At 38.0% G+C, this 25,133-nt stretch overlaps 1 protein-coding gene across 3 annotated transcripts in view; it reads right to left on the reverse strand.

Moving 5' to 3' along the window:
* The window catches only part of F5 (coagulation factor V), an 86,719-nt gene that overhangs the window by 47,148 nt on the left and 14,438 nt on the right, over window positions 1-25,133 (reverse strand). For all 3 annotated transcript variants that reach the window (XM_060033702.1, XM_060033717.1, XM_060033711.1), the window contains exons 4-7: window positions 6,311-6,523; window positions 4,681-4,824; window positions 1,828-2,049; window positions 145-310 (exon numbers count right to left, since the gene is read on the reverse strand). In XM_060033702.1, coding sequence (XP_059889685.1) covers window positions 145-310; window positions 1,828-2,049; window positions 4,681-4,824; window positions 6,311-6,523 — 745 coding nt within the window. The remainder of the gene's footprint in view (window positions 1-144; window positions 311-1,827; window positions 2,050-4,680; window positions 4,825-6,310; window positions 6,524-25,133) is intronic.

The following is a 25,133-nucleotide window of genomic DNA, read 5'->3' on the forward strand; positions in this document are numbered from 1 at the left end:
TTGGAAAAGAAAACCTGAATGAGATCCAATACATGTATTACCATGAAAGCTGTCAACTCATGACCTTTCATCCCATGCATCTAGGACCCTATGAAAAATGTCTGGAATCTGCACATTTGGATAGGAAGAACCCCCCAAACTCACTTGTCCATGTTTGCTGGTATTATAGGTGCATAGTCCCAAATGACTTCCTCTGCAGCAATGAAGTATTCCCATCTCTTAACGTGCCGCCTCTGGTCTCGAGTTAGTTTCTTAGGATTCCTGGTTTCCTTTGCACAGTTTTTAATGTCTATGTAAGCCTGCATCCCAGCTGAGTTAGGACATAAAGACAATGAAAGAATTTGAGAGAAGAAATTAAGGCTGATAAAATGTATATCTTTAAAATAAATTTGTGGAAGTTTTCAATAATAACAGTGAAAGTAACGCTCAGGCAACTTTTGAACATTTTGGTTTGAAGCTCTTTTAATACACTGCAGAAGGACCAAGAATAAAAAAGCAAGGGAAAGAGAGGATGAATTAGGGGAATAACTTGGAAAGCTATCCTTTGTTTCTTACCAGGGAGGAAAATTTCTTGAAATTTCCAGATCCTTAAAACCTTATGACTTAGGTCATGTCGATTTCTCATATTTCCTATAACCTCTTCCTTTTATTTGTAAAATGAAGATATTACTAGTATGTACTGTATGAAATTGTTCTTAAAAATTAAATAAGATAATACAGAAAGCACTTAACTTCAATAATGTTAGTTTTGCTGTTGTTTCATTAGTATTTGGGGCTCTATCTTTCAGGGATATTGTGACAATTTCATTACTTCAAATATAATTTTGACTGCTTAGTGTGAACAAAAAATGAAATGATCCCATAAAGTGTCTCTTTTTTATATTTCTTGCTTTTTTATTATTTATTTATTTATTTTTGCGGTACACAGGCCTCTCACTGTTGTGGCCTCTCCTGTTGCGGAGCACAGGCTCTGGACACGTAGGCTCAGCGGCCATGGCTCACGGGCCCAGCTGCTCCACGGCATGTGGGATCTTCCCGGACTGGGGCACGAACCTGTGTCCCCTGCATTGGCAGGCGGACTCTCAACCACTGCGCCACCAGGGAGGCCCTATTTCTTGCTTTTATACACATTATTTTGGTAACACAACGATTTCCTATAGTGATATTTACTTATATTTACAGGAACCCTCCTCCTAACTGTTTTAAAGCAACAGTGTGTAATAGACCGTTAGTTATTTTGTTTACCTGATACCATATAACAACCTAGGCTGATTTTTTCCCCCACTAGAATTCACTGATGTTCTTTAAAGCTCACCCCTCAGCTGGTTAGATACTGTGTTTTTTCTATTCAACACACATCCACTGAGTTCCTCTTTGGGTCAGGCTCTGTGCTCATCTTGTTACGAAAGACAATTTTTTCATGTTAAAACTTTTACACTTTCTGTAACTTGGTGCTTCTATAAATTTACAGAAGTTTGACCAGTTCCAATACCTAGTTCTTTTCCTTTAGCTGCATATTAAGTAGCCCAAGAAAAAATATCTCTATGTATGTTTTTGTTTCCTTCCTCCTTTCTCCTTTTAAGGAAGTAGAGACCTCTTCAGCTTTTGCATCACTTTAAAAAGTCTTTGTCAATTTCTCTACTTCCTCCATCCCCAACTAACGAGCTATAAGTCTAAGAGCAAAGTATCTATATTCTGTTCTCAAGGACTAAGGAATGTATGGTTGGAGTGTGGGTGGCTTGCAAGAGCAAAGGAAAATGAGGGATTTAGTGACTAGGACGAAAGGATCCTACATTTGTAAGCAAGACTGTTGAAAGAATTTCTTGCCTTGAAAATGTTTCGGGATGAGCGAAGATATGATCCACTTTCCCTCTAGGCTCATGGTCATGTTTGCAGTTGAGGACGTAGCACTGACGAGAGTGATGGCTGAGATCTTATGATGGCTCTGCTCCAGGACATGGCCGTTGAAATGAATGGAGAACAGTTCTGGCCCAGAGCTCATTCCAATCAGATGCCAACTGATGTGGTCATGGGCACAAACTGTTATATCTGAGGGAGAGAGAGAGAGAGAGAGATGGGGGCCAAAACAGTCAGTCAGCAGTCTGTGATAACAAATTCACTCACCAGGTACATATCGAGCACCTGCTTTGCATCAAGCATTGTGCAAGGTTCTGGGGGTACAGACACTCCCGTTTTCATTCCTGCCCTAGAAAAGCAGACATCCGAGTGGTGGGCAAACAAGCAGTCACAACTCCTTGCAATAAGTGGTATTATAGAGCCCAGAGAGGGGGGACATTTGTTTAGAAACACAGGGATTGCTAAGGCCAAGGAGAGAAGAAAGTAGGTGACCAACCATCCTGGTTTACTGAGGACTGAGGGGTTTCCCAGGAGGCAGGATTTTCAGTGTTAGAACTGAGAAAGTCCTGGGCAGGCCTGAGTAGTTGGTCACTCTAGTACCAATCTGGACTCAGCTGGAGGGAGTTGCCAGAACCTCCAACAGGGCTGAGTTTAAGGGCCTAAACCTCTAATCCTAAAAGGGCTTGATCCTAACAGGAAGAAGATGTGAAGATGCTTTAAGGATTTTATACTGTTTCTTTGCCCACTGGTTGATTTTTTTAATGACAAGGCAGTGAATTACTGTGTGGGTTATAGGATCTCCTTAAAATGCAGTGGACAAATCCTCAGTATACTGGGTCACTGGGAGCGTTTCATGGATGGAGTAATGAGAACTGAGTACAAAAGCTGTCTGGCTCCTTCTTGCTCCCACAGTGACTCAGAAAATGCTGATTCACTCTATGGGAGATTCCAACCTCTGGCTTCTATCCTTGGCTTGGGTTTTAAATTTCAGATCTATAATCACTCGATACTAGACTGTGGGGCCATGAATCAGTCCCTTACCCAAAGAGGGGCTAAGGGCTTGTCTTGTTCAGACCATTGTAACAAGACCAATTCCTAGTATCACAGGTGAGAACAAGAAGCTGGAAGGTAGGAGGCTTTGGTGGAAGAATTTGTCTGCCTCCAATCAATGCATAGATTGGGTTGAGCATTTCATACATCTGTATTAGCGTTTATCATATTTATTCAATTTATACTGCCCCATAAGGCAGTTTTACAAGCATTAACTTTTCTCAGTTTCTACTACCGGCTACTTTCGACCCCAGCTACTCTGTCTTTTTCAACTATAAATTCATAAATTCTATGCCCTGATAGAGTTATTAATTTTTATTTTTTCATATGGGTTATTTTGGCTTCTCCTTCTCTATATTTAGATGGATGATTTACTTTGCCAGGACACAGATACAATTTCTCTTTTGACCACTCCCCTCTAAGGCCCATAGTAGCTAACATGCTATGTTATCTGTAAAAAACTTCTTAAACACCCTGTGCACCAGGATAGATGATTAACCCATTTTTTTACGAAAGCACGTTGAGACAACTAACTGCTAAAAGCCACACTAAGGTAGAGAAGTGAGCAAGGTGTGAACTCAGATGTGCTGACTCAGTTAACTAAGTTTTTAAACTCTGAATCAAAACCCAGGGTCACGCTTCCCTGGTGGCGCAGTGGTTGAGAGTCCGCCTGCCGATGCAGGGCACACGGGTTCGTGCCCCGGTCCGGGACGATCCCACATGCCGCGGGAGCGGCTAGGCCCGTGAGCCATGGCCGCTGAGCCTGCGCATCCACAGCCTGTGCTCCGCAACGGGAGAGGCCACAACAGTGAGAGACCCGCGTAACGCAAAAAAAAAGAAAAAAAACCAAAACAAAACCCAGGGTCATCTTAGTATATTTGTAATGACCTGGGTGGGAAGATAGAATCAAATGAAACGGAATACAATTTAAAAGCAATGTCCAGACCTCAACTCTTCACAAGTTTTATTTTTAGTAAGAGAAGCCATTTGTGATTTTCAGATATAGAAAGCAGCCTCTGAGAAACTTAGTGTTTTGAAGCATAGTTTATTTAATAAAGTAATATTTTCATTTTTCCCATTTTTCCCCCACAGGATCTTTGGTTCTAGGTCATTTCTATCAGAGAGAAGTAGAAGTGGTTTAGGTGGGGATCAGTTTTTTTTTCTCTCTTAACAATTGTTATGATTTTGCTTTTTCACAAGAGTCTACATGTAAATGAAAAGAGAAAAACATCCCATATGCCACTGAATATTACTCATCTACCATGTTTTGAAATGCTAGTAGTATTTTTGTATGTTGGATATTTCTCCTAATCTCCTGTTCATCTTCACTGTAAGTGTCTTCATTGCATTCTTCCTGCTGACCCTTCCTGCTGAGGACTGGCCTTGAACTCTGTTTTGTAGGGCTTCCTCTCTGGAAGAAAACATGGTCACCATGCAGCAGGGACCACACAACTCACTGAAGGAGACTAAGCTGATATCCTGGATGTCTTCCTGGAGATGTAGGCCAAGGTGAAACCTGCTCGGAGCACTACATGTAATAAGACTGCACACTCCTTCTCTTAGGTAGCTTCTAATTTGTCTGTTGTACTTGTTAGTTAAAAAAAGCAAAAAAAAAAAAAAGATTAAATCTTGAGAACCACTGAATTAGATTACATTACCTTTCAGATTAGGAGTTAAAAAATAGTGAGTATGGTCAACTACCCTAGTGCCTTTAGGAAAACAATGGGATCAGTGCTTCAACTATTTTTGGATAGTACACAGCCCATGTGTTACCTGGCATTGTCCCATTCACATAGCCATTGACTGTGTACATTAGGGATGATGTCTGGTTCCAGCTTTTACTTTCATCAAACACAGCAAACATCAGTACATGTTGCTTGTCAAACATCTTCTGTATCCCATCCTCAGTTAGGGTGCCTGTGAAAAAGACATACTTTTAATAGCATCCCAGATAGAAGGCTCTCGTTAGCTATTCCTAGATAACAGAGTTTAAGATAAGCAGCCAATCATAATGATGTCAACTGTAAAGTGTTCTTATAAAGATAGCATCTGTCAAGTAATAATGATTGAAGGCTTATTAAAATCCTGGTGCCACCTTGTTTCTTTCTGGCACCTGATAGCCTTGAGGAATGGGGCTTTAAAAGTAAATTTGATCTGGCACAGAGAGAAAACATGTGGTGACTGTCAAGGCTTTAGTAAAAGTATCCATTTCTTCCAGTGTCAGTAAGTCAATGCAGGGACTTACCTGGTGGTGCAGTGATTAAGAATCCACCTGCTGATGCAGGGGACATGGGTTCGAGCCCTGGTCTGGGAAGATCCCACATGTCGTGGAGCAACTAAGCCCATGCACCACAACTACTGAGCCTGCACTCTAGAGCCTGCGCACCACAATGAAGTGTAGCCCCCGCTCGCCGCCAAGTAGAAAAAGTCTGTGCACAGCAACAAAGACCCAACACAGCCAAAGAGAAATAAAGAAATTTATGTTAAAGAAAATAAGTTAATGCATAGGTACCGTAGCTCATTTGGTCAACGCATCACACTCCAAGTTTAATATAGCCATCTTGCTAGTACGTGTAATGGGACGCTAGAGAATTGGTTGAGAGGGTCAAGATTAATCCACTCTCATGAATAAAAAATGCACCTGATAGTAAAATGAAAGAAGAGACTTTTATAAGTTTAAAATTTTTTCGGTGTCATCACAGTATCTTCTATACCAGGCAATGAAAATATGTATTTGTATAGTGAATAAATGAATTAGGAATGTATGTAGGTATGGTATGCGTGTATGTATAGACAGATGGTGAATCCATCACATTATCTCCCACAGTGCAGTTTGTTGTGGTTGTTTGTTTTAATGAAAGATGGGATGAATTTGTTTGGGGTAAAATAAAAGTCCAAGCTTGCTCCTAAGAATCCCAGCCAATGAAATTTCTCATAAAGTCAGTTGAGTGTGTTTGAAACCTACCACTCAAAGTGTTCAGCTTGTTTACAAGAAAGGAACCTGGAGTTTTGTGTATTTATAGACCAAATTACCAACCCAAACCTCAGATCTATTACTCAAAGTTCTTTCCAAGTACTCTCAGCAGAGTATGGACTGCTGTATACTTTCAAAAAGACTTGGCCTTGAGGTAAATGTTACGGATCATATGGGCACGGCAGCAGAACATACTCTCAGACAGAGATTTACTTGGGAGAGACTCCCAGGACCGAGATGAAGGAGGGGTTTAAGAAACAGAGGAAGATTGCAAATCCTCAAATATCAGTGTCAAATGATGATCTGATTTCTGCACCCTTCTCTGCTTGATTTACGAAAAGATACCAAGACACTCCCAAGCCTCATTCCATTATAGTATCTTTACCAATCCAACATCTTTGCTCTTTTGATTTTTTTTTTTTTTTTTACCTTTCTTACAAATAAGCAGAGGTCCAATCAGTCCAGAGTTGAAGTCGTGTACCAGATTTTCATAGGAGTAATAGATATATGTGAGGCATGGAGGGTCATCGTGGGTGGGCCCACTGTCCTCACTGATATTCCACTCATAGGTATATTCTTGACCCGGAGCTACAGAATCATCCATCCTCTCCACAGGGAATGTGTGGTCAGGGTAAGAAGCACCTGGAGACGTAAAAGCTGTGAAAACATCTGGATAGTTTCTGAGAACAACTTTTTCATCACTCTCAAGTCTGGGGGAACATAAGTTCTCTATGAAGATATATATGCCTTTCTATAGAAAGCCTTCATTATTTGGAAAGATTCACATATATTCACTTCTATGTCTATGTAATTATAAAGGCTTTGATCCATGGTGATCTGAAGTGAACAAGAAATGTTACTAGTACATTACTTAAAATTTAGCAAGCTAAGTTTCCAGAGTATCTAAATAATTATTATTTAAATATAATCAGATAAGTGAATCACCTTTGACCAGAAAATCATCTCAGAATAAGATGGGTTAAATCTTCTCTGTGATGTATGACAAGACATTTTTTTTAATTTTTAAATTTTTTTATTGAAGTACAGTTGATTTACAGTGTTGTGTTAGTTTCTGATATACAGCAAAGTGATTCAATTATATAGCTATATCTGTATCTTCTTTTATATATTATTTTCCATTATCATTTATTACAGGATATTGAATATAGTTCCCTGTGCTATACAGTAGGAGCTTGTTGCTTATCTATTTTATATATAGCAGTTTGTATCTGCTAATCCCAAACACCTAATTTATCCCTCTTCTATCCCCTTTCCCCTTTGGTAACCATAAGTTTGCTTTCTATGTCTGTGAGTCAGTTTCTGTTTTGTAAATAAGTTCATTTGTATCATATTTCAAATTCCACATGTAAGTGATATCATATGATATTTGTCTTTTTCTGTCTGACTTCACTTAGTATGATAATCTCTAGGTCCATCCATGTTGCTGCAAATGGTATTATTTCATCCTTTTTATGGCTGAGTAGTATTCCATTGTATATATATACCGCATCTTCTTTATCCATTCATCTGTCAATGGACATTTAGGTTGCTTCCATGTCTTGGCTATTGTAAATAGTGCTGGTATGAACATTGGGGTTGTGTGTATCTTTTCAGATTAGAATTTTGTCCAGATATATGCCGAGGAGTGGGATTGCTGGATCATATGGCGACTCTATTTTTGCCTCTCACTGCTGTGGCCTCTCCTGCTGCGGAGCACAGGCTCCGGACACGCAGGCTCAGTGGCCATGGCTCACGGGCCCAGCCACTCCGCGGCATGTGGGATCTTCCCGGACCGGGGCACGAACCCGTGTCCCCTGCATCGGCAGGTGGACTCCCAACCACTGCGCCACCAGGGAAGCCCTATTTTTAGTTTTTTGAGGAACCTCCATTCTGTTTCCATAGTGGCTGCACCAATTTATGTTCCCACCAACAGTGTAGGAGGGTTCCCTTTTCTCCACACCCTCTCCAGCATTTGTTATTTGTAGGCTTTTAAATGATGCCATTCTGACTGGTGTGAGGTGATATCTCATTGTAGTTTTGATTTGCATTTCTCTAATAACTAGCAATGTTGAGCATCTTTTCATGTGCCTATTGACCATCTTGTATGTCTTCTTTGGAATAGAAGTGTCTATTCAGGTCTTCTGTCCATTTTTTGATTGGGTTGTTTGGTTTTTTTGTTCTTGTTGTTACCGTTATTGAGTTGTATGAGCTGTTTGCCCATTTTGGAGATTAAGTCCTTGTTGGCCACATCATTTGCAAATATTTTCTCCCAGTCTGTAGGTAAGATATCTTATACTTAATTGCCTGTTAGCATGGGTTTAAGTGGTTATAAGAACACTCAGATCTGTTTATATATTGTTTTGCTCTGCATTTCATGTCTTCTTTCCAACTGATGCCACCCTTAGCCCTGTTTTATCAGTTTATCACATCTCCACCATCTGATTATCCCAACTCTTTCCCCAGAGTCTTAGAGTCTATCCTATATGCAGTCTAATTGTCCTTGTATAAAATATATCTACCGTCTGAAGTTTACATGCCTTACTTTGGTCCTTTGTGTACCCAAAGGCCCACTAGTAACACTTGCATGTGTATTCAACTTTCCGTACTGGTGGGAGACGGGGGAGGATATAGAAATGGTCTTCCTTATTGAAGAAAGGGAACTGTGATGCTGAAGAGTAAAAGCAGTGCAGAGGGTTGGGTGGGGCTTTCAACAACAAAGAGAAGATGTGGCGAGAGATGGAGCAAGTGAGGTCAGGAAGGGCAGAGTTAGTTGTCATAGATAGCAAGAGGGAAGGGCAGTTTCTTCTGAGGCATTCCTCATTTAATCAGGTGAAAGTTTCACATCGCTGGTGCCAGAATTTCTCTTTAGGATACAGTTATCTTTGTTTAGTACAACAGTCAATAAGTTTCTTGAGGTGGAAGGTAAGACCATCAGACTGTAGATGTGGGTAGAAAATAAGGATCAGAAAAAAGGGCTAAAATGTTTTACATAATGGAGTAAAGGGCCAGTGGAAACCACTCTTACTGAAGTGACTGTAGTTTTTGAAAACAAATGGTTAGTTTCTTTTCTTCCCTTCCCTCCTCCCTGTTCCTTTTCTTCTCCTCTTTATTCCTCCCCACTTCTTTCTCTCACTCCATCCCCCTTCCTTTCATCATCTTTATTAAGGTATAAATTACAAACAATACAATTCACCAATTTTAAGTACAATATTTGCTGAATTTTGACAAATAAGTACAGTTCTATAGCTACCATCACTATCGAGGTACAGAAGATTTCCATCACTCCAAAAAGTTTCCATGTGCCATTTGTAGCCATACCTTCCCCTATTCTCTGGACACATGCAACCGCTGATTTACTTTCTGTCACTATGCTTTACTTTCCTACATTGTCATATAAATGGAATGACACATCCATTGTGTTTGATTATAGTTAGTATGGTATACCTTCAATCCTTTTTTTTTTTTTTTTTGAGGTACGCAGGCGTCTCACTGTTGTGGCCTCTCCCATTGCGGAGCACAGGCCCCGGACGCGCAGGCTCAACGGCCATGGCTCATGGGCCCAGCCGCTCCGCAGCACATGGGATCTTCCTGGACCGGGGCACGAACCCGCGTCCCCTGCATCGGCAGGTGGACTCTCAACCACTGCGCCACCAGTGAAGCCCCAATCCTTTACTTTTTATCTTTGTCTTTAAAGTGGATTTCTTGAGTTCACCTTAAAGTTGGGTGTTGCTTTTTATTCAATCTTAAAATCTCTTAGTTGTCGTGTTCTTCCCATTTGCTTTTAATATAATTACTAATATGGTTGGGTTTAAATCTACCATTCTGCTATTGTTTTCTATTTGTGCATCTGGCTTTTATCCATTATTTTCTTTTCTTTCCTACTTTCTTTTGGATTAATTGAGTATTTTTTATGTTTCCTTTTATCTCCACTATTGGTTTATTAGCTTTGCTTTGTTTTATTGGCGATGCCCTTCAGCTTACAAAATACAACTTTAACTTATCATAGTCTACCTTCAAATGATCTTATACCATTTTACTTATATTATAAGAAACTTGCAGTAGTATATTTCCATCTTCCCCCTCCCAGCCTTTGTGCTATGGTTGTCATCCATTTCACTTCTACATGTATAATATACCCCATAATAAACTGTCATTATTTTTTGCTTTCCAGTTTAGATAATCAGCTATCTTTTTCAGAGATTAAAAATGAAGAAAAATTACTCCATACTTACCCATTTCTGGAATTTTTATCCCTTCTTGTGGCCCCAAATATCTCTCTGATATAATCTTTTTCTGCCTAAAGTACTTCTTTTAACATTTATTTTTCCTGGTCTGCTAATGAGAAATTGTTCCTGCTTTGTATGTCTAAAACAGTCTTTATTTTGCCTTCATTTTAAAAGGATATTTTTCCTTGGTGTAGAATGTCAAGTGGACAGATTGTCCCCATCCCCCCACACCCAGTACTTTAAAGATGTCCCTAACTATCTTCTGGCTCGCATTGTTTCTAATGATATCTGCTATCATTCTATTTTTTTCCTCTGTGACTTTATTTTAAAATTAATTAATTAATTAAATTTATTTTTTAGCTGCATTGGGTCTTCATTGCTGCACGTAGGCTTTCTCTAGTTGTGATGAGCAGGGGCTACTCTTCGTTGCAGTGCACGGGCTTCTCGTTGCAGTGGCGCCTTTTGTTGCGGAGCATGGGCTCCAGTAGTTGTGGCTCATGGGCTGTAGAGCGCAGGCTCAGTAGTTGTGGCACACGGGCTTAGCTGCTCCACGGCATGTGGGATCTTCCCGGACCAGGGCTCGAATCCATGTCCCCTGCATTGGCAGGCAGATTCTTAACAACTGAGCCACCAGGGAAGCCCCCTCTCTATGACTTGTTTCCTCTGACTGTTTTTAACATTTTCTCTTCATCACTGGTTTTCAGCAATTTGATTATGATGTGCCTTGGTGTGCTTTTATTCACGTTTCTTCTTCTTGGTTTTGTCAAGCCTCCTAACTTTGTAGGTTTATAGTTTTCATCACAGTTTGAAAGTTTTCAGCCACTATTTCTTTGAATATTTTTTTCTGTCCCTTCCTTTTCTAGGATTCTAATTACAGTTTACCCTTGAACAACATGGTTTAAACTGTGCAGGTCCACTTACACGTGTTTTTTTTTTCAACAAATACGTACTACACCATCCATGGTTGGTTGAATCTGCAGATGCAGAACCACAGATATAGAGGACAGACTAAAGTTACATATGGATTTTCGACTGTGTGGAGGGTTGGTGCCCCAATCCCCACATTGTTTAAGGGTTTACTGTACACATATGTCAGATCACTTGATATTGTCCCATAGTTCACTGAAGCTCTGTTCATTTTGTTCAGTCATTTTATTTGCATGTTTTATTTTGGATAGTTTCTATCATTATGTATTAATGTTCTCCAATATTTCTTCTCCAGTGTCTAATGTGCTGTTAATCTCATCCAGTGTACTTACCATTTCAGCTATTGTATTTATCTATAGAGGTTCCATTTATGTTTTGTTTTTTTTAACATTCCATCTCTCTCCTCATCATGCTCATACTCTTCTCTACCTTCTAGAACATATGGAGAATATGTATAAGGGCTATCTTAATGTCTTTGCTTGCTAGTACTATCATTTCTTTTTTTAAATTTAAATTTTATTTTAATGTAGTTGATTCACAATGTTGTGTTAGTTTCAGGTGTGCAGCAGAGTGATTCAGTTATACATATACATATATTCATTCTTTTTTAGATTCTTTTCTCATACAGGTTATCCCAGAATATTGAGTAGAATTCCCTGTGCTATACAGTAGGTCCTTGTTGGTATTCTATCTTATATATAGTAGTGTGTGTATGTTCTTTTTCTGGATCTGTTTTTATTGATTGATTTTTTTCTTGATTACGGGTAATGATTATCCTGATTTTTTGAACACATTAATTTTTATTAACATTGTGAGTTTTACATGTTGGTTTTGGGATTTTGTTGCATTCTTGTAACAAGTATTGGATTTTATGCTGACACATAGTTCAGACACTTGGAATCAATTTTATACATTCAAGTCTTATTTTTAAAGCTTTGTCATCTCCTGAGCGGCCTATAGTCTAGACTAATTTTGTCCAACTTCTGTTCCTTCTGGTGATTCTACCCAGTACCCATTTATTAGGAGGTCTTTCCACTTTTGATGGTGGGAACATACACTATTCCTGACCCTGTGTGTGGTCTAGGGATTGTTCTGTCTGTTTCTTTTTGGTGGTATTTACCTTACCATTAATACTTTCCTCACATACATGTGCATATTAGTACTTAGTTGAAGACTTGACAGGACCTCTCACTGAATTCACAAGAGCTCTTTCTCTGTAGCTGTACCATTCTCTCTAGGACTCTGCCCTACAAATCACAGGTTCCAGATACTATGGGCTACCCAGAATCTAAACTCTATTTCTTCAACTCAAAGAGACTGCTGGGCTCTGCTTGGATTCACCCTCATTGTGCTGTGCCCTGGAAACTCTCTCCAGGCAGAGGGCTCACCTCATTTGTTGTTATTCCCTCATGGATCATTCTCTTGCATTGTCTATTGTTCAATGTCTGAAAACTGTTTCATGTTATTTTGTCTGCCTGTCTAATTGTTAAGCAAAAGGGTAAATATGGTCCCTCATGTCCAAAAGCCAGACTCTGAGATGCTGAATTTCTATAAGAAATAGTTTATGCTGTAGTAGTGTCAGCTACCCTTGTCTAATTGCACATCATCAGGAAAATCTATTCCACTCAGAAACACTCATGTTAATTTGCATGGCATCAGCATACATTTGGGCTCTCCAGATGGGAGTGGGAAACGAGGAATATGCATCCATCAGCAATGGGGCGTTTAGGCTGCAGCAACATGCATTGCTGTACCACATGAGGTTCTGAGTATGGAAGTCATAAGATAGAAGATTTGAATATGTACATCTAGATTCACTGACATGTTCTCCATAGGACACCATTCTGTGTATGGAAGAGAATACAACCAAACTTGAAGTAATATTGTAGTCATGATTTCATTTGCTTTAGAGATAGGAAACAAAGATGGACTTTAATACCCTCAGAAGCTGCCAATTTTTGTAGATGATTAAGCTTAGAGCATAGGGGAAAAAAAGACTAGTTATGGATGGACCATAAAGTCTTTACTGAAGACAGGAGACTGAATCAGGTTACTATTAGGTCAACACAAATCCAACTGTGTCAACTCATTCCATCAAACTTTTGTCTCACCCACAGGATAAAGACTAAGTTTGTTACTATGGCAGCTGAAGTTATTCATGAGTTTGCCCAATCTACCTATCCAGTATCATCTCCATTTGTATCTCTATGTCATGCATATTTTGTACTCCACAGCAATTTACTATGTCTAAAATATATTCCAAGTTTGCACTCTTCTCTGTATCTCTATAGGCATCACTCTAGGACAAGCCTAGACTCCAGAATTAGTCTGTTAACTGGTCACTGGGATTCTGGCATAAGAGGACCCTCATAATCTATTTCCCAGCCTGTAGACAGAATGATCCCTTAAAACCCCATATCTTACTTTGCCATTTTCCTGCTTAAAATCCTGACAATGGCCTCTTATTTCTCAAAATCCTTAACATTGACCACAGGTCCATTTATGACCTACCCCTACTTCTCTCTCCATTCTCAACGTGTGTGACTTTTCCCCTTGTTTACTATGTATCATTCACACTTGGGTCTCCTTTTAGTTTCCCAGAAGTGCCAAGTTACATCCTAGCTCAGGGTCTTTGTAGATATTATCCCCTCTGCCTAGAGTGTTCTTCCTCCTTTTCTTCCTTTGGATAAATGTGTGCTCATCCTTCAGATGTCAGGTGTAAGCTTACTTCTTCCCTCATCTATGATTGTGCTGGTTTTTTTTTTTCTTTTACAGCACTCACCACAATTTATAATTAAGTATTGATATATGTGAGATTATATGATTAATTTTATTTCTTCCTACTAGATAATAATTATTTGTACCATGCACATTTCTGTCACTAGAATATGAGTGACTCAAAGACAGGTGCTGGATTGTATTTGTCTTAGTATCTCTGGTGCCTTTCACAGTACCTAGCATGGAGAAGGTGCTCAATGAATGTTTATTGAACTCTTAAGATTTAAGGTCCTATGGTCTAGAAGCAAGGTCATAAAGTCTAAACTTATGTGTATGTTTGTTAGAATTGCATGGCATTAAAACATATTAAATGCCAACATTAACAATATGGAGATATTATATAAGAATCAGGTTGCTGGTTTCTCTTAAAGAATAACAACAACAACAAATAAAAACCTGGAGATCTGGTGACACTGGATCAAATTCCTGCAGAGAATTTGGCTGGATCTGAGATTTGGCTGCCCCCTTCAGATAGGACACTAACTATCTGATCACCAGTCCCTACTGGACTAAGTTTTTCATTGAATTACCCTCCTAGCTTCTGTAGGCATCTAAGTTTGTGACCCTTGTGCTAGTGAAAAGCTTAACACGGGACTTTGTTGTATCTTTTTTTCCCCCGCAAAAGATATCCTTTTGACACTGATAACCAATATTTAATAGGCTGAACTTTCACTCCATTGATAAAAAGGATTTGAGTGTTAAAATTATCAGGAGCTGAGAAATGTTAAAAGCTGAAATAACTTCCTGTGAATAATAATATTATTCCAGTCTAAGTCAAAAAGAAAAAAGAGTTTATGAGGAAGAGTCTCTGCTAATAAACATAATGAATTATCACTGGAAAGTTGCAAAATAGCTTTGGTAGCAAAGCACAAACAGGACTGATAAGGAGATCTGCCCTCTCAGGTTAAACCTTGTCTGTTGACTGAAATTCTCATGGCAAGTTGTTGACTAAAGCTATGTTGAATCAAGCATGATGACCCTTATTCAATGCTTCATGCTTTGTGATCTCATGAAGTTAAAAAATGATGTTTCTGGACATAATACTTCCACTGTTCCAACTGTGATTCTACTATAGGAAATTCCTATAGTAGCAAATGGCATTCATAAGCTCTCAAAAGGACAAAATGTGATATTCTTTGTAGGGTGAGAGAGAACTTTTGAAGTTCTTCCTCTTTCTCTGGATAAACATATCCTATAGGTCAGTTTACTCATTCCCTGATCTCTGATATATATCATATAATTTCACAAATATTTAATTAAGAATTGTGATGATACTATAATTAAAATATTTATGAAGTTGTATGATTAATGATACTTTCTTCTGCTAGACTGTGGGAGAAAGTACATGAGTTTGCGGGCAAGAATTGAAATTTCTTGGTTGTACCACCTGCTAACTGTGTGAATTTGGGAAAATTTCTTAAACTCCCTTTCAGCCGCAATTTTCTCATTCATAACTTAAGATAATATAATCATTTTCTAGCAACAATATTATCATTTTGATAGGTTCTGAGGACTGAAAAATATATGTAAAACGTCTGGCACCTAACCAATGCTATGGCAACCTGTGCTGATATACTTTAGTATTTTGGCTATTTCCTTTCCAAGCCATTTTTATTTACTTACTTACTTACTTATTTATTTATTTTTATTTTATTTTATTTTTTTTGGTGGTACACGGGCCTCTCACTGCTGTGGCCTCTCCCGTTGCGGAGCACAGGCTCCACAGGCTCAGCGGCCATGGCTTACGGGCCCAGCCGCTCTGCAGCATGTGGGATCTTCCCGGACCGGGGCACGAACCCGTGTCCCCTGCATCGGCAGGCGGACTCAACCACTGCGCCACCAGGGAAGCCCCCCAAGCCATTTTTAAATTAACATAACCTCTTTCATTTATGAAGAAATGAACTTCATACTTCTGATATGATTTATCTTGTGTTCTTAATTTCTCTTAATACACGTGAGAAAGACTGAATCTATTCTAAAGGGGGTAAGAACTGGTAGTAAGATCAGGTAACTGCTCACAATCACCAGGAAAATTAATACATTTCAGAGCAGGTGGAAAATAACACATGGTCTTTACTTTCCAATCTGGTCCTCAGTCCCTCAGTTTAGTTCAGTAATGATTGTCATCATCATCATCTATGTTCCAGACTCTGGGCTAGGTGCCAGGGCACAAATGTAAGGAAGACAGCCTGAGACCCTGAGGGGCTCACAGGCCAGTTAACAGTAGATTACATGCTGGTGCACTGGTTGTCATGGATTTCACTTCTAGATTTCTTCTAGGGCCACTTCAATGGAGAAGCCATAATCAGAACACATTGTTCAACTGTAATGAGAGCAACCAATATAATTTTCTAAGAATCATGTAAGAGGCTCTAACACATGCTAGATATAGCAGTGTAACCAATTATCCAACTATATCAAATTTAATTTTAAATGGTGTTACATATCCAGGTTTATTTAAACATATAGTGGTTTTTAATATCTACCTCATTGACCAGAGTAAATTACTGGGAATTTCACATTCACATGTTAGTTAAACATAAGATAAAGAGACAGAAGAGGCAAGAAGAACTACAATCCTGCAGCCTGTGGAACAAAAACCACATTCACAGAAAGACAGACAAGATAAAAAGGCAGAGGGCTATGTACCAGATGAAGGAACAAGATAAAACCCCAGAAAAACAACCAACTGAAGTGGAGATAGGCAACCTTCCAGAAAAAGAATTCAGAATAATGATAGTGAAGATGATCCAGGACCTTGGAAAAAGAATGGAGGCAAAGATCAAGAAGATGCAAGAAATGTTTAACAAATACCAAGAAGAATTAAAGAACAAACAAACAGAGATGAACAATAAAATAATTGAAATGAAAACTACACTAGAAGGAATCAATAGCAGAATAACTGAGGCAGAAGAATGGATAAGTGACCTGGAAGACAGAATGGTGGGATTCACTGCTGTGGAAAAGAATAAAGAAAAAAGAATGAAAAGAAATGAAGACAGCCTAAGAGACTTCTGGGACAACATTAAGTGCAACAACATTCGCATTATAGGGGTCCCAGAAGGAGAAGAGAGAGAGAAAGGACCTGAGAGAATATTTGAAGAGATTATAGTCGAAAACTTCCCTAACATGGGAAAGGAAATAGCCACCCAAGTCCAGGAAGTGCAGAGAGTCCCATACAGGATAAACCCAAGGAGAAACAAGCCGAGACACATAGTAATCAAATTGACAAAAATTAAAGACAAAAATTATTGAAAGCAGTGAGGGAAAAATGACATAGCACACAAGGGAACTCCCATAAGGTTAACAGCTGATTTCTCAGCAGAAACTCTACAAGCCAGAAGGGAGAGGCATGATATACTTAAAGTGATGAAAGGGAAGAACCTACAACCAAGATGACTCTACCCAGCAAAGATCTCATTCACATTCAATGGAGAAATCAAAAGCTTTACAGGCAAACAAAAGCTAAGAAAATTCAGCACCACCAAACCAGCTCTACAACAAATGCTAAAGGAACTTCTCTAAGTGGGAAACACAAGAGAAGAAAATAACCTACAACTACAAACCCAAAACAATTAAGAAAATGGTAATAGGAACATACATATCGATAATTACCTTAACATGAATGGATTAAATGGTCCAACCAAAAGACACAGGCTTGCTGAATGGATACAAAAACAATACCCATATATATGCTGTCTGCAAGAGACCCACTTCAGTCCTAGGGACACATACAGACTGAAAGCGAAGGGATGGAAGAAGATATTCCATGCAAATGAAAATCAAAAGAAAGCTGGATTAGCAATACTCATATCAGATAAAATAGACTTTAAAATAAAGAATGAAACAAGGAAGGACACTACACAATGATCAAGGGATCAAACCAAGAAGAAGATATAACAATTATAATTATATATGCACCCAGCATAGGAGCATCTCAGTATATAAGGCAAATGCTAACAGCTATAAAAGAGGAAATCAACAATAACACAATAATAGTTGGGGACTCTAACACCTCACTTAGACCAATGGACAGATCAACCAAAATGAAAATAAATAAGGAAACAGAAGCTTTAAATGACACTATAGACCAGATAGATTTAATTGATATTTATAGGACATTCCATCCAAAACCAGCAGATTACACTTTCTTCTCAAGCGCGCATGGAACATTCTCTAGGATAGATCACATCTTGGGTCACAAATCAAGCCTCAGTAAATTTAAGAAAGTTGAAATCATATCAAGCATCTTTTCTGACCACAACGCTATGAGATTAGAATGAATTACAGGGAAAAAAACAAAAAATGCAAACACATGGAGGCTAAACAGTATGTTACTAAATAACCAAGAGATCACTGAAGAAATCAAAGAGGAAATCAAAAAATACCTAGAGACAAATGACAATGAAAACACGACGATCCAAAACCTATGGGATGCAGCAAAGCAGTTCTAAGAGGGAAGTTTATAGGTATACAAGCCTACTTCAAGAAACAAGAAAAATCTCAAATAAACAATCTAAACTTACACCTAAAGGAACTAGAGAAAGAAGAACAAACAAAACCCAAAGTTAGCAGGAAAGAAATCATAAAGATCAGAGCAGAAATGAATGAAATAGAAACAAAAGTAAAGATCAATAAAACTAAAAGCTGGTTCCTTGAGAAGGTAAACAAAATTGATAAACCATTAGCCGTACTCATCAAGAAAAAGAAGGAGAGAACTTAAATCAGTAAAATTAGAAATGAAAAAGGAGAAGTTACAGCAGACACCGCAGAAATACAAGGCATCCTAAGAGACTACTACAAGCAGCTCTATGCCAATAAAATGGACAACCTGGAAGAAATGGACAAATTCTTAGAAAGGTATAACCTTCAAGGAATGAGGAAGAAATAGAAAATATGAAAATATGAACAGACCAATCACAAGTAATGAACTTGAAACTGTGATTAAAAATCTTCCAACAAACAAAAGTCCAGGACTGGATGGCTTCACAGGTGAATTCTATCAAACATCTATCAAACATCTAGAGAAGAGCTAACACCCATCCTTCTCAAAGTCTTCCAAAAAACTGCAGAGGAAGGAACACTCCCAAACTCATTCTATGAGGCCACCATCACCCTGATACCAAAACCAGACAAAGATTCTACAAAAAAAGAAAATTACAGACCAATATCACTGATGAATATAGATGCAAAAGTCCTCAACAAAATACTAGCAAACAGAATCCAACAACACATTAAAAGGATCATACACCATGATCAAGTGGGATTTATCCCAGGGATGCAAGGATTCTTCAATATATGCAAATCAATCAATGACATACATCATATTAATAAATTGAAGAAGAAAAATCATATGATCATCTCAATAGATGCAGAAAAGGATTTTGACAAAATTCAACACCCATTTATGATAAAAACTCTCTGGAAAGTGGGCATAGAGGGAACCTACCTCAACATAATAAAGGCCATATATGACAAACCCACAGCAAACATCATCCTCAATGGTGAAAAACTGAAAGCATTTACTCTAAGATCAAGAACAAGACCAGGATGTCCACTCTCACCACTATTCAACATAGTTTTGGAAGTCCTACCTATGGCAATCAGAGAAGAAAAAGAAATAAAAGGAATACAAATTGGAAGAGAAGAAGTAAAACTGTCACTGTTTGCAGATGACATGATACTATACATAGAGAATCCTAAAGATGCCACCAGAAAACTACTAGAGCTAATCAATGAATTTGGTAAAGTTGCAGGATACAAATTAATGCACAGAAATTTCTTGCATTCCTATACACTAATGATGAAAAATCTGAAAGAGAAATTAAGGATACACTCCCGTTTACCATTGCAACAAAAAGAATAAAATACCTAGGAATATACCTACCTAGGGAGACAAAAGACCTGTATGCAGAAAACTATAAGATACTGATGAAAGAAATTAAAGATGATACCAACAGATGGAGAGATATACCATGTTCCTGGATTGGAAGAATCAATATTGTGAAAATGACTATACTACTCAAAGCAATCTACAGATTCAATGCAATCCCTATCAAATTACCAATGGCATTTTTTACAGAACTACAAAAAAAAATCTTAAAATTTGTATGGAGACACAAAAGACCCCGAATAGCCAAAGCAGTATTGAGGGAAAAAAATGTAGCTGGAGGAATCAGACTCCCTGACTTCAGACTATACTACAAAGCTACAGTAATCAAGACAATATGGTACTGGCACTAAAACAGAGACATAGATCAATGGAACAAGATAGAAAGCCCAGAGATAAACCCACACACCTATGGTCAACTAATGTGTGACAAAGGAGGCAAGGATATACAATGGAGAAAAGACAGTCTCTTCAATAAGTGGTGCTGGGAAAACTGGACAGCTACAGGTAAAAGAATGAAATTAGAACACTCCCTAACACCATACACAAAAATAAACTCAAAATGGATTAGAGATCTAAATGTAAGACCGGACACTCTAAAACTCTTAGAAGAAAACATAGGAAGAACACTCTTTGACATAAATCACAGCAAGATCTTTTTTGATCCACCTCCTAGAGTAATGGAAATAAAAATTAACAAATGGTACCTAATGAAACTTCAAAGTTTTTGCACAGCAAAGGAAACCATAAACAAGACAAAAAGACAATCCTCAGAATGGGAGAAAATATTTGCAAATGAATCAATGGACAAAGGATTAATCTCCAAAATATATAAACAGCTCATGCAGCTCAATATTAAAAAAACAAACAACCCAATCCAAAACTGGGCAGAAGACCTAAATAGACATTTCTCCAAAGAAGACATACAGATGGCCAAGAGGCACATGAAAAGATGCTCAACATCACTAATTATTAGAGAAATGCAAATCAAAACTACAATGAGATATCACCTCACACCAGTTAGAATGGGCATCATCAGAAAATCTACAAACAACAAATTCTGGAGAAGGTGTGGAGAAAAGGGAACCCTCTTGCACTGTTGGTGGGAATGTAAATTGATACAGCCACTATGGAGAACAGTATGGAGGTTCGTTAAAAAACTAAAAATAGAATTACCATATGATCCAGCAATCTCACTACAGGGCGTATGCCCAGAGAAAACCATAGTTCAAAAAGAGACATGTGGGACTTCCCTGGTGGCGCAGTGGTTAAGAATCTGCCTGCCAATGCAGAGGACATGGGTTCGAGCCCTGGTCAGGGAAGATCCCACATGTCGTGGAGCAACTAAGCCCGTGTGCCACAACTACTGAAGCCCGTGTGCCTAGATCCTGTGCTCCACAGCAAGAGAAGCCACTGCAATGAGAAGCCCGTGCATAGCAGTGAAGAGTAGCCCCCATTCACCACAACTAGAGAAAGCCTGTGCACAGCAACGAAGACCCAATGTACCCATAAATAAATAAATAAATTTACAGAATAAAGTTGAAAAAAAAAAGACACATGCACCCCAATGTTCATTATAGCACTATTTACAATAGCCAGGTCATGGAAGCAACCTAAACGCCCATCAACAGACGAATGGATAAAGAAGATGTGGTACATATATGTATAATGGAATATTACTCAGCCATAAAAAGGAACGAAATTGGGTCATTTGTTGAGACGTGGATGGATCTAGAGACTGTCTTATAGAGCGAAGCAAGTCAGAAAGAGAAAAACAAATATCGTATATTAACGCATATATGTGGAACTTAGAAAAATGGTACAGATGAACCAGTTTGCAGTGCAGAAATTGAGACACAGATATAGAGAACAAACGTATGAACACCAAGGGGGGAAAGCGGCATGGGGGTGGGGGTGGTGATGTGATGATTTGGGAGATTGGGATTCACATGTACACACTGACGTGTATAAATGGATGGCTAATAAGAACCTGCTGTATAAAAAAATACATAAAATAAAAGTCAAAAATTTTTAAATAGAGAATTATAAGTGAAATATATATAAAAAACACATAAGATAATTTTCAAATAATTGAATGAATGATTTTAATTGTTACTATACTACTAAAAGATTAATTGTGAACATATTGAAACAAATAAATTTGCATATGGAGTAATTATACTGAGTGAGGATTACTAATGAGACAGTTTGGGGATAATTTTTCAATGCTTTAATTCTTTTCATTCCAAAGCATTTTCTTTTACCTTTCATCTACAATAAAACATGCATGTTGTATATTTGATTTTGCAACCTATATAACATGAGGTATGAAATATAAATAGCTACTTAGAGGAAGCATTTATGAAATACATTTTTGGCAAATCTGATTTTGACTTTGTAATCAAAACAAAAAGTTTAAAACTCTTAACCGAAAAGATGAGAAATAGACAGGAAAGACTATTATGCTAGAGCACAAAAAGTCCTTGTTTAGCTTCTCGCTAGAATAAATTCTTTATACAAGGGCAGCCTTTTATTTCATAGTTTTTCAATTCTGTTCATTTCCTGCTTAGTCCATAGTCAGCTCTGTGATTTGTTTACCCTTGTCATGATGAGCTAATTATTTGCCAAGAGGCTCTGAGTATTTTTTTTTCAAATGTAAAATGGTGCATACAAGCTTTGGAAAAGGGAAGTTACGTAAAGAGCCACTTTGGTCACCCATTAAGGGTGCTTGTTCATGAAATCCTCCCTTGTTATTTATTTTCTTGGACAGCTCTTTTCCCCTCCATTTAATAAACTTAGTGAACAGTTCAGTGCGCATTTAAAGATTCAGAACATTCTTTATTCTTATAGCTTCTAGAACATCCTAGAAGCTATACTTTAGGCAGTGGGCAAATTAAGAGTGCTGATGTTTTGTGAAGAGCCTGGTTTCATCGCACAGGGCATGCAAGTCTCTTTCATAGGAGAGTTCATAGTTTTTAGATTTACAAGAATTATTATATTAGCCCTTACAATTTGTTTCAGGTATTTATCATATACTCAAAGAAGTATCTATATAAGCCCAAAATACCCAGATGCAGAGTGAAAAATGTAATTGACTACATGATGTCAAGCATTGGAATGTTTTGAAAAATATTTTTTCATATAGAGAATTTGGCAACACTTAGATGCAAAGAGCTATCTCTGGTGGAAAAGTTATTTATTTACTTGCTCGTTTATTTATTTATTACTTGGAGAGTTGGCTTACCAGCAGACAGCTGGATATTATAGAACTAATTTCGTTGTATAGTACTCATAATGCAACTCACACATTTAAATTGTGAGAATATAAATCAAAGAATAATATTAAGATTCCCTCTGAAACAAACTTTTAAAGGTAATGGACCAAAACAGCTTCAGAAATCTTACTGGACAACAAAATTTGCTCAAAGGTGTAGCATTATAATCAAACAGTTCAGCATGTACTGGCTACAGAGTTTCTAAAATTTTAGCCTCAAATTGAAATTCTTTTAGTGATAAAAAGTTTTAAAATGATTAAGTACAGCTGCAGATATTTTATTTACTGGTTTAAAAACATATTCCTATTAAATACATTTCTAAAAGGAATGTTCTTGTAAGCATTTTTATGAATCACAGTTTGTCTATCCTGCCAAAAGGGTTACCCGTCATTGCCCTACGTAACGCTGTACACCTGGGGTTGGGGTGCAACTGGAAGTAATTTGGAAACACTATGCTACAACTTGGCATTTATGTCAGATGCTTCCAGTTTATGGATGGAAGGCCATCATGAGACTTCCACACTAAATACAGTAACATCTTTCCTTGCCAGGACTCAGATTTCCAATTATCTCCTAACTAAGGCATAGCCAAGAATTAAAAAAGCAACAAGGTTCCTGGACAACCAAAATAAATATTACATAATCCATGAATGAAAGCTCAGGGTCTTTACCTGTAGACAACACCAGAGACTCTTAACCTGTAGACATTACCAGAGACAGTAATGTAGTTTGTTTACTCTTAGACTGAACGCAGTTCTAACATTTGTGGATCTTTGTAAAATCTCAAAGTAGAGTGGAAGTAATGGTTTAGAAAGGGATTCGAATTTTCCTCCTTACTCTTCTTTTTTAAAAAAAGTCTGGGAAAGTATAACATTTAGAAAGATTTGCATCCAAAGTGATTAAAAGAAAGTATCTTACACTTAAAGAAGGAAACCTCAAACTATCTGGAAAACATTCTTATCCAAAACAACTCATTCGTTATGTCCTCCTGGACAACTGAAGTTTTCTATGCAATTTTAGTTCATTTTGTCATCTAAATTCCATCGTGGAGTTTTATTTCATTTGAGTGGAAATAAAATGACGAGCACTATATAAAGCCAAGGTCTTCATTCAGTCTAAGCTTCTAGAAACAAAATTTAATACCTGCAATATAAACAGCCATGAAAGAACCACAGCAATAACACTCTCCTTATTGTGTGCAACTATGTGCCAAAAACCTTAACATATATTATGACTAACCCTTGCAATAACTTTAGATGGGAGGAATCGCTATCCCCATTTTATAGATATAAAACCGAGAGTTAGAGATAAAGGAAATTTTCTAGGTAAACTTAGGGTTCAAACCCAGGTCATTCTGGCTCTAAAGCCAGCATTCTTTCTACCTTTTTCTTCTAGCTGATGACAGTAGGTCTCCAAATCTTTAGTGGGGCTCAAGGATTAATTCCCAGATAAGGAAGATTGCTGTCTAGGTTGGATCATTCACTGATTAGATCAAGCAACCACACAGGCAAGAATTGAGTCTGCTCTCAAGACACTTATATTGTTTCAACCTCTCACCATTCATCTCTCAAATATCTACCTCTGAGATAAAGGAATCTGGATTCTCTTGTAGCTGACTCAGCATGTAGTTAATTTATTTCCACTCCTGAAAAAATAGTTCAAACCATAGAAGGAGGCTATGGGTGAGGATGAGTGTCAGACATGAAGGAGGAGGAGATGTTTTATTCTCAGAGAGGGCATGATAAAATGAATAGAAGCCTTGTCTTATTTTTTATTTTTATTTTTCACTGCAAAGGATACTTTAGCTGTTTACTAGATTTGCATCTCATTTCTAAGATAACATTTGACTTTCTCCATCAATCTGTGCTTACCTTTCTCAGACTCATGAAACCAGGGGCAATAACCAAGTGACCAATGGAAGTGGTGGGAGCATTCTGTACAATTGCTCATAAGTGATTCTGGCCATAGGGGAGTGTAGGGACAAATAAACAGTAAAGGAATGGGGATACTGTTGCAAGGTTCATTCCCTGTGCAAACAGCTTAGCTAGCATACAAAGTCCACAACGCTTACCTCCTCCCACACCTGAAAGAGAACCTGCATGGGACATTCTGAGGGTTCTCCCCTCGTGCATTGTGTTGCTGAATTCCTGATGCAG

The sequence above is a fragment of the Delphinus delphis genome, chromosome 1 (assembly GCF_949987515.2).
Source record: "Delphinus delphis chromosome 1, mDelDel1.2, whole genome shotgun sequence".
Lineage (NCBI taxonomy): Eukaryota > Metazoa > Chordata > Mammalia > Artiodactyla > Delphinidae > Delphinus > Delphinus delphis.